The sequence below is a fragment of the Hipposideros armiger genome, unplaced genomic scaffold, assembly GCF_001890085.2.
Source record: "Hipposideros armiger isolate ML-2016 unplaced genomic scaffold, ASM189008v1 scaffold_396, whole genome shotgun sequence".
NCBI lineage: Eukaryota > Metazoa > Chordata > Mammalia > Chiroptera > Hipposideridae > Hipposideros > Hipposideros armiger.
In genome coordinates this window covers 1525406-1548381 of record NW_017731746.1, presented here as the reverse complement: position 1 = coordinate 1548381, position 22976 = coordinate 1525406, and the positions used below count along the sequence as shown (strand labels likewise).

The following is a 22976-nucleotide window of genomic DNA, read 5'->3' as shown; positions in this document are numbered from 1 at the left end:
CAAAATGACAGCAACTTGTCTGTTCCCCTTCCCCCAATTCCCCAGCGCTGTTCCCATTCCCCCAATTCCCCAATAAAAATCTTTAAAAAAAAAAAGAACTGGATTTGGAGAGACTATTGAGAAGGGGAAATGGGTGAGAGACTTCTTTACTTAAGATCTTCTTTTAATCTTAAGATAACTTAAGATTTTTGCCATCCTGAATCCTCTGTTCCAATCCTCAGTGGTGGGATTGTCAGTGGGGAAAGTGATATGACAGCCTAGATTGCAGTCTTCTAGAGAAGGACCATTTTCATTCCACCCCCTCAGGAGGGACCTCCTCAGTGATCCTCAGAGAAAAAGGGTTCAAAGGGTGGGGAGCCTACCTAGCTGCTCATGGTGGCCCATCACTTCTTGCTCCAGCTGTCTGCTGCGGGTCTTCATCTCCTCTTGCAGGGCCTGGCACTGACAATTCATCTCTGTGGTGGGGGCAGTGGATGGCCTGGGACCCACGTGGGGATGGAGCAGCAGAAAAAAGAAGGGAAGTTGTGGGTGTGTAGGGCTCTTCCTGGTCCAGTGGGATAGAAGGACAAAGGCCTTCTTGATTCTTGTGGTGATTCTGAGAAGCTGGGAGACCCTGAAAACCTGGGGAAGAGCTAGGAAACCGGACCCCCTTCCCTCATGCCAGCTCAGGGTGGGGATTGTAGCCCTTCTCCCTATTCACTCCCATGGGATGAATGAGATCAAAGCTATGGCTCCATTTTGTAACACAGAAAGCATCAACAACATGGCATCAGGCATCCTAGAAGGCCCCTGCCCAGAATCCTAGAGGCCTTTCTTTCCTTCCTTCAGGTTCCTGCCTGATTTGCACTGTGCCGGGAAGGCTGAGACTAGACATGGCAGATAAAAGTCCTTGTTTTCTTTCCTTGCATCCTCTGGCCCTCTTGGTATCCTCTTCCAGGTCCCTGTCTTCTACCTACCTACCTGATGGACCACATATCTGCATATATCCCTTCATTTTGGGACCCCTCCAGTTCAGCCTCCAACCCTTGCAACTTCTGCTTCATCTTGTCTTCAGAAGCCTTGGCTCGGTGGGCCTCACCTCTCTGCAGAGCTGTAAACAGTGCCAGAGCAGCTCTCAGGACTGGCTGAGGACCCCGCTTAATCAGCCCCCATGAACTTGATAGACTCTGCCCACCTCTGGAAACCTGGTGGCAGGCTTCCAGCCTCTCATTCTCATTCTGGCCCACCCCCTTTTCCCCAGGCCCCAGAATCTCACGGGCTGTTCATTACTAAGAAGCAAAAACTTCCTCTGTATCCTGGCTCATCAGCTCTCACTGCCCACACCTTCCTAACAATCTCAACTCATGACAATCTTTTTCCACTAGGTCCACAGTGGTTCTCAACCTTCCTAATGCCGCGACCCCTTAATACAGTTCCTCATGTTGTGGTGACCCCCAACCATAAAATTATTTTCGTTGCTACTCTATAACTGTAATTTTGCTACTGTTATGAATCGTAATGTAAGTATCTTTTTGTTTTCCGATGGTCTTAGGCGACCCCTGTGAAAGGGTCGTTCGACTCCCAAAGGGGTTGCGACCCACAGGTTGAGAATCGCTGCACTAGGAGATGGTTAGAGATCAGCTCAGCCCCCCACCATAGCTCCAACCCTCCAAGCCCCCAAGGATTCAGAAATGACCGATTGGCCCACCTTCATTGCCCCCAGAGCTTCCATCTTTCTTACCCAAGTGGTCTCGGAGCAACTCATTTTCCAACACTGTCAGCCTGTGCATGGATTCAGTCTCCACATCTGCCCTGGCCAAGCTGGCAGAGCCTCAGCTTATCATGATCTCAGCCTTCCTTATTCCCCTCCCATTCTCATCCCACACTCTAGACTTTCTTCCTGCAGGAGACCTGAGGACCACTAAATGAGGGATCTCTATGACAGAGTCACTGAATTCACCACGCTGTCCTCACTGTCCAAGTCCAACATATAGTAGGTACTCAAAATATGTGTAATGAGGGGCCGGCCGAGTGGCTCATTGGTTGAGTTGGCTTGGGAGGGCCAGCTCTGAGCAGCAGGGCCCCCATTCGGATCCAAACACGGGCCAGTGACTGCGCCCTCTACAGCTAAGATGGTGAATAATAGCTTGACCTGGAGCTGGGCTACTGTGAGATGCCGTGAGTGGCCGCCCAATGGGCAGTGACCGACTGCCTCAGCCGGGAAGAGTGTAATGATCACAATATCAACACGGGCCAGTGAAATGACATTCTCCACAACTAGACTGAAGAACAAAAGGACAACAACTTGTCTGTTCCCCTTCCCCGATTCCCCAACGCTGTTCCCTCCCCTAAATCCCCAATAAAATCTTTAAAAAAAAAAGTATATATATGTGTGTGTGTGTATGTGTGTGTGTGTGTGTGTGTAATGAACATATGAGGAAGGCATGGAGCCAAAAGAAGTTCAAGGGAGGAGTGGGTGTCAATTTTCCCACTTTCCCAGTTCCATGAAATCTTGTTTCGAGGAGATGAAAGGAGAGAGTCAAGAAAGCGCCTCTCCCTTTGTGTCATGCAGAGGTCTGAATTCTCTCTGGAGTACCTCTGCTTGGTCTCTGAGCCAGAGCATGGAGAAGCAGGGGGTACCTACCTCCACCCACACTGACTCACCAGCACCTGCATTCTTTTTCTTCTTCTGTGCCTCAGCTTTCATCCTTTTTTTCTTCGGATTTAAGTGGCATCTCCTTATGGTCCTGGGGGAGGGAGGGGATTTGTATTTAGGTCTGGACATGAGGATGCTTTCCTGATCCCTAGATTGTGCCAGGAATCCCAGGAGAGTTAGAGTTCTAGTCTCCAAGTCTGTCTCTTATACTTTCCAGAAGCTTCCCATTCTTGGTCGTCTTGGAAACTTAGGCAAGCCTGGGGTCAGTAGAGAGGATAGAGCTGTTTATGTCTATTATTGAATGTCTGTGTACAGAAATCACTTCTCTCAACCCTCTTTTGGAGAAAATGAATCTCAGTGCCTGGTCCCTTCCTTTTTTCCATCATCCTTACCCTGACTCCTCCTACCTATAGGACTCCCTCTTGCCTCTGTTATGTCTGTCTCCCAGTGGAGTGACCCACTCATGGGGAGGGGCAGAGAAAAAGCCCAACTAGCTAGGAGCCTGAGAAGGAAACTGGGTTCTGGGAGCCAATCCAGGGTGGCAAATTTTCTTTGGGGGCAGGACTGAGAACTGGAAGGTAGGGTTTCCAGAGACAGCATGTTGTCCAGGCAACTGGGAAAAACAGAGTTCATAGGAAGGTGGAATGGGCTAAATACAAAGCTTAAAACACCAAGGTCCCAGAGGGTCAATTCTTTCCTTATCCCCAAATCCAAGTGTAGTTTGAGGAGAAAGGGCTTTGGAGCCCATTAGCTATGATTCACTTCCATGTAGCACTGCCTGCAATTTGGAGATTTACAAATGACAGATTTACACATGACAGATTTACACATCTGAAACAATGCTGTTACGTTGATACAGAGAAATAGAACTGACTGTAGCCATTTGGGGCAATTTACATCCCTAGATCTCATCATCAAAATGACACTATTAGGCTTAAAACTGAAGACACCCTTTAGGAAGGCATTCAATGGGTTGTGAGGGAAAGAAATGCCGGAGAAGGTAGTTGAGAGTTTCCCACTTCAGAGAAATGAGACACAGAGGAGAGGTAGACCCACGGACTCTAGGGTGCTAATTTAGAGGGATGCAAAAGTAGAAGATAAGGGCACTGGTTAGAGACAAGAACTGTGAGTTCTAGTCCCCACTCTGGATATGTAAACTTGGGCAAACCATTTAACTTTGCTCAGCCTCAGTTTCCTTGTATTTAAAATTTTGATTTTATAAATCCTGAAAGGCCGGGGTTTTAATTGGGTATTTACAGGGCTATTTTCTCTCATGGTGATTTAATTTGTTGCCTCTGTTCCCCTATTCCCTTATGTGGTTGATTTTTAGGCAGTTGCTGAGAAACTCCTTTGGCTCTGGGTAGTATTGAGTTAGTTGAGACTCCCTCTAGTGGACTTGTTTGACCTCTGGAGTCTCTTAAATTTTTCTATTTAAATTATTTATGGAGCAAGGTTGGAAGTGCCTCTTTCTTGGAGATACTTCCTAGCATCTTGCCGGAGTCATGGGTGGTTGGAAAAACAAATTTGGGGAAGGTAGTATGATGAATGACTTGTCCTTGTTGGGCAGCCTCCACCATCCCTCTGGCCCTGTGCTATGGGGAGCCTTGTCATCTGTCTGCCTCTTGGATCTCTGGACACCTTACTCACTAGAATGAAAACAGCAGAAACTTCAGGACTCTTCCTCTTTTGGACTAAGGGAATTGCAGAGTCTTTCTTTAGTTATTTCTATCTCTGTCCCCCTCAACATTTTTCATCAATTGCCTTATTGCCTATTGTCAGAGCAGATCTGAAGAAATAGATATGAGATCTGGGAGTAAAAAAATCCTTCCGGGTTGGCCGAGTGGCTCAGTTGGTGAAGAGTTTACTTAAGAGCGCGAGTTCTGAACAACAGGGCTCCTGGTTTGATTCCCACATGGGCCAGTGATGCTGTGCTGTCACTGAGCTGTCGCTGAGCTGCCAACAGGTGGCAGGATGGCTCAGCTGGTGTAACAACAAGATTGCCTGTTCAATGGTGGGCTATGCCCACCCGCAACTAAGACTGAACATGGCACCTTGAGCTGAGCTGCTGCCCGGATGGCTCAGTGGATAGAGTGTGCGCTCTTAACAACAAGGCTGTTGGTTCGACTCCCACATGTGATCCCACAACTAAGATTGTAACACAGCACCTTGATCTTAGAGGCCATGAGCTGCCAATGGGCAGCCAGATGGCGACTGGTGCCCTCCACAACTAAGATTGAAGGACAACAACTTTGCTGGTCCCCCGCCCCAATTCCCCAACACTATTCCCCTCACCCAATTCCCCAGTAAAATTAAAAAAAAAAAAAAAAAAGAGAAGAACCAGGCTGGCCCTTCCAGGTGCTTACAGTGCCTGTACCTCAGATAACCATCACATTTTCCAAATATGGAGAATACTTTTCTTCTAATCTTGAAGTATGTTTTTTATTTATTCTTCCCCCAAAACCCTCTCTCTCTGTTTAGGAATGCAGTAGAGGTTCCTGTCCTAGTCCTTTTCCTCAGCTAGAAGTCTGTTTGGGGATGTTTTCCATGAAATGATTAGTGTCTCTATTATGCTAATGCATAGAATGACATATTGAGGACAGAGATGACTGAATACAAACAACATATCGTGCCTCAGAAGAGCATTTATTTTTCAAATATGTACAGTCAACCGACTTTCAGGTGCAGAATGAGGATGTGGTTTGGGGTGAAGGTGAAACAGAATAAGAAAAGTGCCACACGTCACATGATGTGATACAAACTGAGTTAGCTCTAGAATAACTCAGGAATGAGAATGACATTGTGATCAACAAGCCAATCCTATCTCTAGTACATTTTGAAAAACAAGCCCAGTAAAAATTGTGAAAAAAGGTCAATCTTTCCTTTTTTTTTTTTTATTAACTCAGTTTAGAAGTGAAAATAAGAAAGATCATTTCAGCAGAACTCTGTCTTCCTTTGAATAGGATCACATCTGTGAGTTTTGAAGAGATATAGAGAAGGGTCACTCTCTATGCTTTATTCAGATTTGAGAGCTAGGTCATTGTGGAATATGGTTTACTGCAGCAGAAACAAAGCACAAATTATACAATTCCACTCTACACAGACTGTACTGAAGATAATACAAATTGGAAGCCTTAAACCATGATGTGTAGATGACGTAGACAAGTTCAGTTCCAAGGGTTAATTTCTTACCTATATTCGACTAAATCTAGGATTTGATTATGAGGGGAAAAAATACCTTTGTGTACCTATACTGTTTTAGGTACTGCGGAAGAGCAAAGTTGATAAGATGGTGTAGCATAAATTAATATGTGGTATGTGTAAGAAATAAATGGTTATGGAAATTTAGAGGTGGGAAGGCTTATTTCTAGCTAGAGAGTCTGGTAAGGAGGATAATATTTGGATTGAGTTTGGAAGACAGGATTGGATTTTAGTAGTACACTTTAGGGCACAGAAAATTACCTGAGTAATAGTTATGAAAAAAGAAAGTATTGTGGTATTTTGAGACTTGATGAAACACCCAGCATAGGATATATGTATTGGAATAGTATAAGACTGCAAGGTAGTTTGGAATTAGATCATGACTCTTAACTTCATTCAGGAGGAATGGGAAGTGTTTAAAGTTTTTATGTGATGCTGTCAGAACCATATTTTAGGAAGACTGACAAGTCTGGTGCCAGGATAGATTGGAGGCAGCAGGACAACCAATGCGGAAAAGGTTTCAATAGACAAGGGGAGAGAAAAGAAGGGCCTGCAACTATGGCAGTGGCACTAGGGATGTTAAGTTTTGCCCATTATCTAAGAGCTTTGCCTATATTTTCCCTTTGGATACTGTCATAACTCTAGGTAGGAACTGATTAAAGGAGGAAATTCTACTGATAAGAAATGATAATGTTGACTCCATAATCAATTGTAAAGGCCACTGAATTGCAAAACCAGGATGTCTGGCTGAAGGGTCCTTGAGTTCAGACATATTTTTCCCCCTCTTACAGGAGTACTTGATAAGCTTAATTCCCTAATCAGTCAAGGGCTTTGTGGGGGGATCTAAGGCCCAACTGAGTGCTTATTGACACACCAGGGCCTGCAGGCTCCCAAAGCTGAGGCTCAGAATTAGCAAATTAGGGCAGGGCACTTCCTTCTTTGGTAGGGAAGTTCCTTTTTCTTCCAACGGAACTCTTTGAGAAGTGGAAGTGACTGGGAACCGCATTTGGTTCGATGCAAGCAGTGGAGTACTCCTCTGGCCAGGGCTCACAGCTATTTCTGTGGTCAGGGCCTGATGCGGTGCAGTGCGCTGAGCAGGAGAATCTTAAGTACATATTCAATTCCCAGAAAAGGAACTGGTGTTCAGAAGCCAAAAACAGGGAAGTGTTTTGTTTTTAGAGGTCAAAGGGTCTGGAAGAAGCGCTTGCATCCCGAGTGTTTCAAGCCTTTCTGGAGGGTCTAATCAGGTTTGAACAACCTGCAGCATTCACATTTCCTGTCCTTGGTCCAGACTTAATGGGGAGTTTAAAACACGGGGGCTGTGTGTATGTGTGTACACTGTTCCCCAATAAAGTCCTTAAAACACACCCACACCCACACCCCCACACCCACACCCCACACACATACCCCCCCCAGGGGGCAGGGAAATAACTTCCTTTTTACTCCCACAATGTGAGAAAGCAAATAACTTTAAGCTCAATTTCCTCCTTTGTCAGGAGTAAGGAAAAGACTTGACGTTAAGGTTCTTTCCACGGCTACCTGTCTTAAATATCCCAACGACCCACTCAATGAGCGCCAACCTAAAACCCACAAGGAACATGGAAGGCTCGGCTTCTGCCTAGTGCGCAGACTCCACGTTAGATCCGCCCCTTCATCGTCCCGTTTCTCCAACAGAGGGCGCAGGCGCGAAGGTTCCGCTTGGCTCCGCCCCGGCCCGCCCCCGAAGGCAGGGGCGGGAGAAGCGGCGCGGAAACTTGGCCTCGGCTTTCGGGGAGATTGTGGCTTTGGTGGGGGTCGCTCAGGAGGGGACACTACCCTGTGGGGACTAGGCAGCCCGCTTCCCCGAGGTTGGCAAGCTCCTCCCGTCCCCGGGCTCGTGCTCTCTGAAGGGGCGCGCCCGCGCGGACTCGCGCTCCCGGCGCCGCCCACTCCCCTCCTCGCGGCCGCCCCTCCCTACGCCCCGACAGCCGGCGGCGGTGGCGGTGGCTGGGTGAGGCCCCTCCTTCACGCCCTCCTTTCCCTCGCTTGCAACGGAGCGGAGCCGGCGGAGCGGCTGGACCCCCAACGCTCCCCCGGGCCATGGCCGGTAACGTGAAAAAGAGCTCAGGGGCCGGGGGCGGCGGTGGGTCCGGGGGCTCGGGCGGCCTGATCGGGCTCATGAAGGACGCTTTCCAGCCGCACCACCACCACCACCACCACCTCAGCCCCCACCCGCCGGGGACCGTGGACAAGAAGATGGTGGAGAAGTGCTGGAAGCTCATGGACAAGGTGATAGGCCTGCGAAGCATCCGCGGGAGCTGGGGTGGGCGTGGGCGGAGGGGCAGAGGGAGGGGAAGGAAGGGACAGAGGAAGCTGGGGGAGGGGACGTGTCATGCGAGGTTGGGGAAGAGAGGAGCTGAGGTGACGGGGCTCAGGGATGGGGGTTATGGGGGTGGGGAAGAGACCGGGAAGATGGGAATCGGCGGTGGGGGAAGGGCTGAGGCGGTTACGAGTGGGGGAACTTTGAGGTGCTTTTTGGGGTAGCTAGACAAAGATGAGGTGGGGGCTGGGGTGAAGGTTAACTGGGAAGTCACCCGGGCGGAAGTGTTAAGGGGTTTGCGAAGTTTGGGGCTCTGTGCAGGGTATAGGGATGTGGGTCACGGAATTGGCCCCAGGAGATAGGAGGCGGGGGTTGAGGAAGAGTGGTTTGATTTACCGGCTAGGGCTGTTAGTTGTATGAGAAGTTGAGCTCTGACTAGTGAATTAAATTACGTTTTTGGGCTCTGATAGAGACACCTGGGGTCAGGACCACTCCCCAGGCAAACTGCTCTGGGTGATCTTCATTTTTTTTTTTCATTAACATGTAACACCAAGATAAAAGAAATAAGGATGTGTAAATGGATCAAGGAAGGAACTTTCCTCCACATTTAACACTAGCTCAAGTTTATATTCTCCAAAACAGTGATCCATTGCTGGTGCGCAGATATGCACTGATTAAACCACAAGTTCTGGTTAGAACCATTATCTTCGGAAAGATGTATTGACCGAGCATGCTAAGCAGCAGATTCTGACTTCTTCCAGAACTTCCTCATTAGAGTAACACACTGCTTTTAGCTGGGCTCTAGTTTTCGTAGCAGATCTGCCTCCTTGTTACAGGACCTGACTTTAAGCTTGGATGAGCTTCTTTGATTACCTTAAAAAAAATTTTTTTAGCAAGTATGAAAAATAACGTCTGTATATTTAGCCACTTTAAGTTTGGCACTTGGGTGAATTTTACTTCTTTGGAGGTACTTATGCCTGTATCATGAAATATAGTAGTTAGTTCCAAGTACTTAAAAGTGTTTAAGCAGCCTAATGATTTGTTCCAGAGATTCAATACAGTATTTCCTTGATATTTTTCACATTATTAATAACTTATTCTTGCAAAATTCATACTGTGGATGAAAAGTGATTAGAAAGATCTGGCATATTTTGTAAGAGAATGGTGTGATTTCCTCCAGAGCAAAATTAGTTTTGGGGGGTTACTCTCTGGTCCGAGATTCCTGTTCTGTAAATTTCTTTTTTTAAGATTTTATTGGGGAATTGGGGGAGGGGAACAGTGTTGGGGAATCAGGGAAGGGCAACAGACAAGTTGCTGTCTTTTTGTTCTTAAGTCTAGTTGTGGAGGACATAGCTTCACTGGCTCATGTTGGTATTGTGATCATTGCGCTCTTCCTGGGCGAGGCAGTTGGTCGCTGGCCATTGGATGCCGTTCACGGCAGCTCACACCGGCTGCCAGCCACTCACTGTAGCTTAGGGCAGCCCACTGCAACAGGGGCTGCAGTCTATGCCGTCAGCCGCGACTCACAGCAGCCCAGCTCCAGGTTGAGCTGTTCACTATCTTAGTTGTAGAGGGCGCAGCATCACTGGTCCTGATGTGGGATCCGAACTGGGCTGCTGCTCAGAGCTGGCATCCAAAGCCAACTCTTAACCAACGTGCCACTCGGCCGGCCCTGTAAAGTTCTTCATGGATTGTTTTGGATTAGAAACTGCTAATAAAAATGATTATGAAGCACTTGGCAAATATAAGTGTGCTATATAAATGCTTAATAAGTCCTGTGTGTGAATTAACACTTCTGTAGTGCATACCAGTGGTTTCAAAGCCATTTTTTTCAGGGCTGGCTTTTCTCATATTAAATTATTAGTATTGTAATTAATGATAGAATTATTTATATGTTGATTATATTGGTGTTGTAGTGCTCATTTCATTATTAGAAATTGTAGTAAAACTGTTACAGAAAGCCATGTAAAGGAGACTTTAAGCGCTTTGACATCTTTTTAAAAAATATCGAATGTGTTCAAAATCTGAAGTTTGTGGGTTTGCATTTTAGGGATTTACAGTTAGGGGACTAGAAAGGTTCTTCTGGAATAGAAAAAAAATTTTCTCATTTTTAGTTAGTTTCTCATATAAAACATGTTTATGTAATGTATCAAAATTGTATTGATTAGAGACCTCTCCTTAAAAATAATAAACTTTTTGTCAGACTTTCGAGCCTCTGTTAGGTAGTCTAAGATCTCTCCTTAAGTCTCATTCCTTCATCTCTTTAAAGTATGTGTATTGAATTTTTATTTCTTCTGCAGAATGTTTAATTATTTGGGAAGAATAAAGAGGACTCAGTTTTGAATGAAAATGCTTTTGAGATGTTGATAGTTTCAAGGAAAGTAGGCTAACTTTTCCATTCTAGTATGGGGAGAGGGATGTTTTCTTGCGTTGTTTGTATTGGAAGATAATTTTTAGTGCTCCATATCACATTACTAGTTGGGCTGAAATGAAAACTTAGTTCTTTCTGATGTATGCGTCTGATAGGTTCATTACTGTTTTCCAGATTTTCTGAATACTTCTGTAGTGTTGTTACATTGCACAGTCTCTTTTATTTTTTTATTTTATTTTTAAAATTTTTATTAGGGAACAGTGTGTTTTTCCAGGAGCCATCAGCTCCAAGTCAAGTAAGTAGTTGTTTCAATCTAGTTGTGGAGGGCGCAACTCAGTGGTCCATGTGGGGATCAAACCGGCAACTTTGATATTATGAGCACTGTGTTCTAACCAACTGAGCTAACCTGCCGCCCCAAGATTGCACAGCTCTTACTCTTGATGTTTTGAGCATAGATGTTCTCTTTTTACACTGTTTTTATTGTTGAAAGTCTTAAATGTGTCACTAATCCTTCTTGATTGCATATGGTATAAGTGGTGAAGAACTTACCGTTAAATCACACGTTTTCACACATGTATTGAACTTAGTTCTAAGTCACCATCTCATACCTGTTTTATCCTTGTCATTGAAGCTAGATGAGTATTATTCCAGTCTGTTATTAATCAGTTTATTGATTGATCCTGCAATATTGGATGTATGCAGATGGAGAAATTGGTATAAGTCATGGGGTTCTGGTCAATATAGGCCTAATTTATTAATCCATTTATAGGCTCCATTTACTAATCTATTGTGGGATTTAAACTCATAGTTGGAAAAATGCTTGTGCTAGGACACTTGTTATTAAATTAAAGACATGCTCAGCCTCTAGTTTCTTTTTTTAAGTATCCCAGTATGTATATTGTAATTAATATTTGTGTGAATACTTGTATGTGAAGATAGTGACTAGTAAGTTAAGAGACAACTGGGCAGGAGGCTGAGAGAGTAATCATATAAATTGACGTAAATTTAAATTTGGAAGAATTAAGGTATTTAGTTTAATGAGAGACTCAAAATTTCATTACGAAGTAGAGCAGGAGGTGGCAAACTTTTGTCAATGGACAGATAGTAAATATTTTAGGCTTTGCTGGCCACATAGTCAGTCCTGTATTCTTTGTTGTTTTTACAACGCATTAAAAAATGTGAAAACCATTCTTAGCTTGCAGGTGTACAAAAAAAGCTGCAGGCAGTAGTTTCCCAATTTCTGAAGTAGGGCATCATGCTGGCAGTATTTTAGGTTTATACTATGTTTTTATTTTTTTATTTTATTTTTTTTTTTAAAGATTTTTATTGGGGAATTGGGGGGATGGGAACAGTGCTGGGGAATTGGGGAAAGGGGAACAGGCAAGTTGCTGTCGTTTTGTTCTTCAATCTAGTTGTGGAGGACGTTGCTTCACTGGCCCAAGTGGGCACCATCATTGCGCTCTTCTCTGGCGAGGCAGATCAGTCGCCGGCATCTGGACGGCCGCTCACTGCGGCTGCTGGCCGCTCACGCTGGCTGCTGGCCACACACGGTAGCCCATTGCAATCCACTGCCACAGGGACTGCAGCCCACGCCGTCGCCGGCGACTCATGGCAGCCCAGCTCCAGGTTGAGCTGTTGTTCAGCATCTTAGCTGTGGAGGGCAGTGTCACTGGCCCTCACATGTGGGATCCGAACCGGGGCCCTCTGGCATCCCAAGCGAGTTCTTAACCATCGCGCCACTCGGCCGGCCCACTATGTTTTTATTTTAAATTAGCTTACATCATTAAAACGTTAGGGTGTTGATTTTTTTAATGGGATATAATTTATTGGAAAATTCTTACCCTTAAAGCATGAGTTAAAAAAAGTGTTTTCAAAAGGTGATCTTTCTTCCTTCTGCTACCTTCTTCTTTTTGCACTGTCTCCCCCCACCCCTGCCCAAAAGCACCTTGAATTAACTTCCTACATTTTAGAAGTAAGATGCGCTTAATAGAATTTATGAATCAGTATATTTCATTGGACTGCTTTACTTTTTCTCTTCCTTCTTACCTTTTTTCTTCTGTTTGCATACTCACTAAATCCCAAGCATAGTACTAGGTGTAAATTCTTATACTCCAGGAGATTACATTATAGTGATAAATGACTATGTAAGTATGTACAAAGTGATAAGGGAATCTCTTAAGTTTAAACATTGTGTACATATTCCTTCTGTTTATCTTAACCTCTCAAGATTATAAACTCCATGAGGACAGCAACTATAATCTGCTTATCTCCTGCAGTGTCCAGTCTTGAGGTCTTACACAATAGAAAGTGCTTTGTACATACTTGTTAAATTGCTTTGTGTGTCCCAAAGGAATTACTGAAAGGAAAAGTATGGGGTGGCAATCAATATTAATTACATTAAACTGACTTATTTCTTTCAGTAGCCCTTAGGTGGTATCATCCTTGTTTTATAGATGAAGATAGGCTCAGAGAGTGTATGTAACTTAGTTAATAGTGGAGTCTGACTTGGAATCCAGGATTATCCACCTCCTAAGGTTTAGTTATTTTCTCCATACAGAACCTTCTCAGATATATGCAACAAAGTCTCAATAACAAAAGTCATTTATTCAGAAAGTGACTTAGGTAGGTATACAACAGCATTACACACATAACCCCCACACACCCTGCCAGTCACACACTCATGCAAAGTAGACATTCTCGTGAATGTTATTAAGATAGTGTCTAACTAGTACTGTTTAATGAAATATCTGTTATCTACTTAAAAAATTATTTTTTAAACTTTATTGGGGAACAGTGTTTTTTTGAGGAACAATGTGTGTTTTCCAGGACCCATCAGCTCCAAGTCCAGTCGCCGTTTTCAATCTAGTTACAGGGGGCGCAGCCCACCATCCCATGTAGGAGTTGAACCGGCAACCTTGTTGTTGAGAGTGCGTGCTCTAACCAACTGAGTAATCCGGCTGCCCACTGGCAGCTCAGCTGCTGCTCAGCTCAAGTCACTGTCTTCAATGTAGTTGCGGAGGGCGCAGCTTACTGGCCCATGTGGGAATTGAACTGGCAACCCAGTTGCTCAGAGCATATGCTCTAACCAACTGAGCCATCCACCAGCCCCTGTTATCTACTTTTAAGTTAAAGGTTTGTTTCTCTTCAAATTATGTATACTGGTTGGCCGGCCGAGTGGCTCAGTTGGTTAAGAGTTAGCTTCAGAGCATGAGCTCTAAGCAACAGGGCTGCTGGTTCGATTTCCACGTGGGCCAGTGAGCTGCGCCTGAGCTGAGCTGCTACTGAGCTGCCAACAGGTGGCAGGATGGCTCAGCTGGTGAGAGCACGTGCTCCTAACAACAAGTTTGATGGTGGGCTATGCCCGTCCGCAACTAAGACGGAACTCGGCACCCTGAGCTGAGCCGCCATCCGGATGACTCAGTGGATAGAGCATGTGCTCTTTTTTTTTTTTTTTTTAAGATTTTTATTGGGGAATGGGGGGGATGGGAACAGTGCTGGGGAATTGGGGGAAGGGGAACAGACAAGTTGCTGTCGTTTTTGTTCTTCAGTCTAGTTGTGGAGGACGTTGCTTCACTGGCCCAAGTTGGCACCATCATTGCGCTGTTCCTGGGCGAGGCAGATTAGACACCGGCTTCTGGACGGCCACTCACTGCGGCTGATGGCCGCTCACGCTGGCTGCTGGCTACACACGGCAGCCCATGGCAACCCACTGCCACGGGGGCTGCAGCCTCTGCCGTCGCCGGCGACTCACGGCTGCCCAGCTCCAGGTTGAGCTGTTGTTCAGCATCTCAGCTGTGGAGGGCAGTGTCACTGGCCCTCATATGTGGGATCCGAACCGGGGCCCTCTGGCATCCCAAGGCAGTTCTTAACCATCGCGCCACTCGGCCGGCCCTAGAGCATGTGCTCTTAACAACAAGGCTGCCAGTTCGACTCCTGCATGGAATGGTGGCTACGCCCACCTGCAACTAAGATTGTAACACTCCACCTTGAGCTTAGAGGCCATGAGCTGCCGACAGGCACCCAGATGGCGACTGGTGTCCTCCACAACTAAGATTGAAGAACAACAACTTGGCTGGTCCCCCTCCCCAATTCCCAAACACTGTTCGCCTCCCCCAATTCCCCAATTAAAAAAAATATATATATGTATACTGGTTATATGATCATAGAGGCTTGTACACATTATTTTCCCATTATAGTTAATTCAAGTTATCTATGATAGCATTTATATTTTTATTTCATCTCTCTCTTCCCCCACTAGAGCTCCTCAGGACCAAGGCTTTGTGTAACTTTAGTTCCTGTGCCTAATACATAGTACTTGCATAAAGTGCAAACATTTACCAAAGTGAAGTGGGATAAAAACACATTCCCTCATTTCCTATATAATTAATTAGGGGCGTCAGGTAGGGAATCTTTTTTTTATTATTTTATTTTTAGTGCTTAATTGAAGTAACATTTACTAAAAGTAATTTTAACCTTTTTGGTTATAAAGGTAATATATAGTCATTGTAAAACATGACATGTTGTTTTTATGCCTATTAAGAACTCCCCCAAAGGATATAAAATTCTTCATAATTCCTTATGAAACATGAACTCAATTGAGCATGATAGAAATTTTGAAAAGTATATAGAATAAAAGTAGCATTAGGTCAGGGAAGAAGATAATCTGTTCAATTTGTGACTTTGGTTGAAGTTTTTGGTGACTTGCTATATAGCAAAACCTGTTTTTATTATGTTGTTAGCAGTATACATATAATGAACCTGATAAGTCATGAACACATTGGTCCCTGACTCTTCACTTTCAGCAGAGTTTCTGTTATATTCAAACATACAATAACGTTTATACAATGAAAAATTATTTCCCTAATGATTAATCTAGAGCATTACAAGAAAAAATGGACTAAGTATTAGTTTGGAAACTGAGCCTAAATTTCAACCACATTTTCCAATGAAATTGTTAGTTCTGATCTACATTAGGTTTGTTAGAAGAGGGGGATTAACAAGGAAGTCATTGTGAAATGTTTTTATGATTAGCACATTTTGTGCTGGAAGGAAATAGGTGGGAGTAGTCAACCAGGAGCCCTGGAAGCCAGCTCAGCTCTGTCCCCACAATGTTCTTTCCTGCAACAGATTCCAAAAGGAGGAGGGGGAAGGGGTGCTTATGATGGCATTGGTGGTGCACACACCCCCTGGGAATCCAAGCCCTGGGGAGATGCAGTGCTTCTACCATAGAAGCTCACATGGTTCCCTTAGAAGAACTCAGTGAGTCTGGGTCTTCTCTCTGCAGCTTTTGGGATGGATGGTGTCTTGCATAGTAGACTCTGCTGCTTGGGCACCTTCTTGTAACCACCACTGACTGCTGCTCCCTTCCCTCTGGCTCTGGGATCAGCCATGGAGAGGTCTTAAAATTGGGCCAACTCATTGGTACTTCAGTGAGTGGGATGGGATCCTAAATCCTGCCTTTCTTTCCTAGACCCGTTTTGAATAGCAGGACATCAGTGTAGCATTCTTTGTAAAAAAAAAAATAAATAAAATAAATTTAAGAATCATAAAATATATAGAACAAAATATAAAAGTCTGCTTTTACTCTCATACTCCCAAATTGTTACCCTCTTCAGAGGTAACTACTGTCTACAGTTTGAGGTTCATCCCTCCAGTCCTTATCCTTTTCCTTAAGTGACTTCTGAGAAGGTTGGATGGACAGCATTGCCTTTGAAAGATTTATTGACTTGGTTAAGTTGTTGACTTCTTAGCATTTACTAAGACTGATAACTAAGTTCTAATCATTCGTTATAGTATTGTAGAGCAGTTTACAATTTGACATCTGATACATAAAAAATCTCAAATAATGTGACTTATGAGAATGAAACAGATTCAGAGAGATTAAGTAACATGTCTGAGTCACCCAGCTGTACTTTTTTTTTAATGTGGATCTTGAACTGGTATTCAGATTTTGTTGAGTGATTTCTTATAAACCAGTGTTTCTTAGACTTCAAAATGAATTCACATCATCAGGGATTTAAAATGTACAGTCTGTGTAGGTCTGGGGTGGGGTCTGAGATTCTGCACTCTCAGCTAGCTCCCAGGTGAAGTCAGTGCAGCTGTCCTGAGACCACACTTGAAGTAGTAGCAGGGCTCCATATCACAGTTGCTTTTATTTTAGATAAGCTTGACAGTTTTTAAAATTTTTTTTAGTAATGGCAATAAAGGATCCTATTTCTGTTTAAGATTTTAGTTATTATGTTCTTACATTTTAAAAGTAATACACACATAAAATTACAGATTTTTAAGCAAAAGTGAGATATTTTTAAACAAAATTGGTGTTAGAATTTTTTCTTTTTAAAAATTTGCTACATTAGAGATTCTTTTCAAGTTTAAACCACTTATAGGTCTTATTGAATTTTTTTTAAAGGACTATAAGATTTTATGGTATGGATATATATTTTTTTAATATATTCATATTGATAATCTTCAAGGTTACTTTTTATTTTTAATATTAGAAACTATTTTTCAGAAACTATATTCATTATGCAGTTTCTACATTTTATTTTACAATAGAAATGAAATGTGCGGAGTCAAAGGAATCATACATTAAAGTTTTAAAAATTATGTATTGGCACATGGCCCTCCAAAAAAATCTGCTTCCGCTCACAACCCTTGTCTAGCTTGTTGATGTTATTTATTTATTTATTTATTTATTTATTTATTTATTTATTTAAAGATTTTATTGAGGAATTGGGGGAGGGACAGCTTTGGGTAATTGGGGAAGGGGAACAGACACGTTGGTGTCTATTTGTTCTTGAATCTAGTTGTGGAGGACGTCGCTTCACTGACCCATGTTGGTATTGTGATCATCGCGCTCTTTCCTGCTGAGGCAGATCAGTTGCAGGCCATTGGACTGCTGCTCATGGCGGCTCATGGCAGCTCATGGCGGCTTCTGGATGGCCGCTCACACTGGCTGCCGGCTCCTCACGGTAGCTCACGGCAACCCACTGCAGCCTCACTGCAGCCTACACCGTTGCCGGGGACTCACAGCAGCCCAGCTCCATGTCGAGCTGTTGTTCACCATCTTAGCTGTAGAAGGCACAGCATCACTGGCCCATGTGGGATCTGAACCTGGGTCCTGCTGCTCAGAGCTGGCGTCCCAAGCCAATAAATAACGCGCCACTCGGCCGACCCTATTTTGTCCTTTTAAAAATAGAATTCATATATATAAGCTGCATGGTTAAGATATCAGCACATGTCAGTTATTTAATTTCATACACTATATTAGCTGTATTTTTTTCCAATTAATGTGATAAATGAAAGTAATGAGATTGATAATTAGTTATAAGTGGCATAGTGTCTTTTTTTTTTTTCTTTAGCTGAGCTATCCTGCCACCTGTTGGCAGCTCAGCAGCAGCTCAGCTCAGGCAAGGCATCGAACCGCTGTTGCTCAGAGCTCACACTCTTGAGTGACCTCTTAACCAACTGAGCCACTTGGCTGGCCCCATAGTGTTTTTAATAAACAATGTTGAGTGGTATTTGAGAAGTGTTAGGTAGAATTACTGTTCAAGTCCCTGAATGGAGTTTTGATAAACCAATAATGGAGAATAGTAATTAGAAGTAAAAGGCTTTTTTTCTTGGGGCCATTATCTAGTGATGATATGTTGCTTTAAAAAAAGTATAGCTTGGGCTGGCCGAGTGGCGCGATGGTTAAGAACTGGCTTGGGACGCCAGAGGGCCCCGGTTCGGATCCCACATATGAGGGACAACTAGACTGAAGAACAAAAGGATAGCAACTTGTCTGTTCCCCTTCCCCCGATTCCCCAGCACTGTTCCCATCCCCCCAATTCCCCAATAAAAATCTTAAAAAAAAAAAGTATAGTTTTCTGATTTCTCTTTGAAAAACAGTCATGAGTTATTTTCATTCAAAAGCTTCATGTATATTTACACTTGTAAGACCGTTAAACCTCTTCAAGTTTCTGAGTTGATGAGTTGAAGCTTCAAGAAGACTTTAGGAATTAAAATCTTAAGAGACTTTAGAAATTAATTGCTCTTTCATTTATAGAGGCAGAAATTGAGACCCAGAGAGATGCATAACTTGCCTAAGGTCATGTAGCCAATTGATGTCATTCATCAGACTAGAACCCAGGGCTTCAGTCTCCTATTCTGGTGTCCTTTGCGTTATGTCTCCTGTTCTTTTGAATTATATTGAGTCTTTGAAAACTGTAATCAAATTTTACATATTTTATGCATAGCTCAACATACTGAATACTTGTTTTTGAGGCACAGTGCTTATTTTAGTCATGTTTTAACATGTGAATAAGTTCTCTGTAGCTTCTTTTCTCTTTTTAAAAATTTAGCAATTTCCAACATAATTTTATTCCTTTTTATTGTGATCATAGCACTTTCAATGTTTTTTTTTCTATTGACCATTGAACCTTGGCAGAAGCAAAGAGAGAGGAGGTAGGCTAGTGAGAAAGCTATTATGGATGGAGTACACGTATGGCAGCTGTACAAGGATACTGTTGGTTTGCCAGAGCTACGCATGTTTTTCTTTTTGACATTGTTCTGAGTGATGCTGTAAATGTACAGCAGAAGTAAACAAAAGGCAGCCAGTTTTGCTATTGCAAGACTTGGAAAGCAAAATAAAGTTGGTTAAATGGAGGACCGACTAGGCCGGAAAATATTTTCTTTCAGAAAATTTTTAGTGAATTTTTCAAAGCTCAGAGTGTTTATTTGTGCAATAGTTAACTATGACTGCCAATTTAAAATTCACTAAGTAATAGGGAGGGTTGTTAGGCCTTTGATATTTGTTAACTATTGACTTGAATTATTCATAGAGCCTTTCGGGAACTTTTTCCCTAGAGGTTATAAATATTTAGAGCATATTTTTTCTTTCCAGAAGACTTTAATATCAGAAGGGTAGGTTTACCTATTTATTTTCTTTTAAGAAAGATTTTATTGGGGAATTGGGGAAGGGGAACAGTGTTGGGGAATTGGGGAAGGGGAACAGCGAAGTTGTCCTTTAATCTTAGTTGTGGAGGGTGCAGCTAGCTCAGCTCCAAGTACAATTGCTATCCGGCTGCCCGTTGGCAGCTGGCGGGTGCTCAACTCAAGGTGCCATGTTCAGTCTTAGTTGCGGGTGGGCATAGCCCACCATCCCATGCGGGAGCTGAACTGGCAACCTTGTTAGGAGCACATGCTCGCACCAGCAGAGCCATCCTGCCACCTGTTTGCAGCTCAATGGCAGCTCTGCTCGGGTGCAGCTCACTGGCCCATGTAGGAATTGAACTGGTGACCCTGTGGTTCAGAGCTCATGCTCTTAACCAGTTGAGCCACTCGGCCAGCCCTACCCATTTATTTTCTTTATGGTCTATGTTAGTATTGAAGATTCAGAGTTGTTAGTGGAGTGCTGATTTCCCTGGTCATGTGATGATTCATTTTAAAAAGATCTTGAGAAGAGCAGACATTTAATCTACAAATGACCTTTTACAAGGTCACATTCTAAGGGTAGATAGATAATATTCCTGGAAGGTATGTGGTACTAGTTTGAAAAGGCGAATTAATCAAGGGTTTTGGAGACATTTTTTAAACTTGTGATAGTGTAAATCTGATGTGTAATGAGGGGTGATACATTTTTCAGTTCATTGTCATTAACATTGATGGATTGCATATTATAGGTTGGGCAATGTATGTAAGATCAGAGCAATTTTAGTTTTCGTTTTTGTTGTTATTGAAAGGAAGTATATCTTATTTTTCCAGAGAAATTAGGCAAATACTGCATTTTAACGAGAATTCTGTGATGTTAATATATTTGCCTTTAAATAAGGAGAATAGATGAGTTGGTGTGTGTGGCCCTGGATATAAATGTAAATACTTTTGTTGGGAGCTCTGCTTGGTTGGGATCTTTGAAGGGGTTGATACTGTAGCGTTTGTAGATTGTGGGTCACCCTATTCTTGGGTGGCCTGTTGCCTTTTCTCATTCTTTGGCTACCAATTAGTCAGAGACCATGTAGAATGGGGAAGGTAGCTGTGGCAAGGGCCAGGATGGTAGGAATAATGGTGTCAGCTTCTGGGAGTCATCAAAGGGTGATGGAGGTCTACCATTCTGTCTTCAATAGATAATTCCTGCCTACCCTTACATATAAACCTCGTCAAGTAATATAGAAATGGGAGGGGAACCAACACTTACAAAACGCCTACTTTATTGGAAACTGTACTGTCCTTTCATAAACTTTTTAATATGAGGTGGGTATTATCCCTTTTTACAGATAAAAGAACTGAGGCTTAGAGGTTAAGAAATATACTGAAGGTAAATGACTGAAACTGGATATTTAAATATGGTTGTTTGATACAATCTTATCAAGGTATTAAAATATTGGGCCTTCTAAATTTTAATTGGAAACTTAAAAGCTTACATTTTAGGCTTCATCATAATGTTGCCGTGTTAATTCCCTGCCTACTCCACATCTCTGTCTCAGTCATCCTCTCCACTTTGCTCTCTGCATTTTAGTCTCACTGACTTTTCTGTTCCTCAAACAAATCCAAACTTGTTTCTACTTTAGGGCTGTTGGATTAGTTGTTCCCTCTTTTTGGGCCACTCTTCTGATGAGTCTGCATGGCTGACTCCTTCCTGTAATTTTAACTCTTAACCTAAATTCACCTCAGAAAGCTTTCCCTATTCACTATTCTAACATAGACTTCCAGCATTTTCTTATTATATTGCTCTATTTTCAGTGTCTGCATAGAACCTGATACTTTTCCTGTTGACCTTTATTTTAAAATTATTGTTTATTACCTGATTCAGATTCAGGGATGTTGTCTTTCTACTTCTGTGCCCCAGTGCCTGACATATATTTGTTGAATGGCTATATTGAGAAAAATCAAAACCATCAGGTATAACTTTAACTTATTGCCTCCTTATCTATGAATTTATCTCTGCCTTAACCTGTCCTCACTCCCTTTCTTCCTGTTTTAGAGGAAGGAGGTGTCCCTTTTAATGGTGTTTAGTGTTCCTAGCTATGTTGTAGATCTTATTTCCCATTGTCTGGCAGAAACCTCAGCTTTTCATTTATCTCTTTTCCTCTCCTGGTTCTTTATATAAATCATGTTCAGTTTTTTTCTGAAAATAAAAACCTTCAGTCATATACCTCTTATAGTCTTTGCTAGATCTTTTTTTTTAAAAGATTTTATTGGGGGTGGGGAACAGCGTTGGGGAATCAGGGAAGGGGAACAGACAAGTTGCTCTCCTTTTGTTCTTCAGTCTAATTGTGGAGGACACTGCCTCACTGGCTCATGTTGGTATTATGATCACTGTGTTCTTCCCAGCTGAGGCAGATCGGTTGCAGGCCATTGGATGGCTGCTCACACTGGCTGCCGCCCACTCACGGTAGCTTACTGCAGCCCCACTGCAGCCTACGCCGCTGCTGGCGACTCAGGGCAGCCCAGCTCCAGGTTGAGCTGTTGTTCACTATCTTAACTGTAGAGGGCGCAGCATCACTGGTCCATGTGGGATCCGAACCGGCAGCCCTGCTGCTCAGAACTCGCGCTCCCAAACCAACTCTTAACCAACGAGCCACTCGGCCGGCGCAGTCTTTACTAGATCTTGATCTCTTAGTTTCAATGTCAGTCTTCCCTACCTCCTTCCATGGACTAACCCAGGAACTTACCATTTTAATACTATATATATATATATATATATATATATATATATATATATATACACATACACACTTGTAATCTGTAAAAATATAGTCCAAATTATAAACAACAGACTTACAAATGAGGTTTTGGAATGTAACTCTTATACATTGGGGACTGTTTGCATTTGTTTTATTAATATGAGTTCTTGACTCTACTGCACTTAGAATATAGTTGTCTTCTGAGGTGGAGCCTTTTTTTCTTGGCTCTGTCATTCCCTTTTGGCTTAAAACTTGCTAGGATGAGCAATTCCTAAAATACTGTTAAAAATATTCATATATCAAATTCTTTTGTTGATTTAGATTGTCTTTTTTTGCTAGACTTCTATATAGGGCTATTTTTCAATAGTTCAGGAAATGGCATAAAGAGAATAAAACATCTAGCTTTAAATTTTTTATATTGTCTCACTCATCATTTGAAGAGTCACTGATGAGTAGTCATTAAATGGGAATTTTGCAGTTGTTCTAGATGGACCTGATGATTCTACTTCTGGGGGGATCTATCCCTAAGGAAATAACCTGATATATAGAATAAGAAAATGCCCAGAGATGTTCATCACAGTGATACTTGCAGTACTAAAGACTTGAAAACAACATAAATGTTAAAACAAAGTGGGGGGTGATGGTTAAGATAGTTATGGTATATTCATAGAATGGAATCATTTAGACATTTCAAAAAGTTTATAGGGGCCGGCCGAGTGGCTCAGTTGGTTAAGAGCTCGCTCAAGAGTTTGAGTTCTGAGCAACAGCGGTTCGAGTCCAGCCCGAGCTGAGCAGCCGCTGAGCTGCCAA

General features: G+C 42.9%; 2 protein-coding genes across 2 annotated transcripts in view; one reads left to right on the top strand and one right to left on the bottom strand.

Annotated features, from left to right (window-relative positions):
• Positions 1-2686, bottom strand: part of DRC12 (dynein regulatory complex subunit 12 homolog) — a 5128-nt gene extending 2442 nt beyond the window's left edge. The window contains 4 exon segments of the mRNA XM_019663578.1: positions 363-469; positions 985-1090; positions 1721-1786; positions 2644-2686. Of these exon segments, the coding sequence (XP_019519123.1) occupies positions 363-469; positions 985-1090; positions 1721-1786; positions 2644-2686 (322 nt within the window).
• Positions 2687-7586: 4900 nt separating this feature from the next.
• The window catches only part of CBL (Cbl proto-oncogene), an 87497-nt gene continuing 72107 nt past the window's right edge, over positions 7587-22976 (top strand). Inside the window, exon 1 of the mRNA XM_019663553.1 lies at positions 7587-8101. Coding sequence (XP_019519098.1) covers positions 7913-8101 — 189 coding nt within the window. The 5' untranslated portion in view covers positions 7587-7912. The remainder of the gene's footprint in view (positions 8102-22976) is intronic.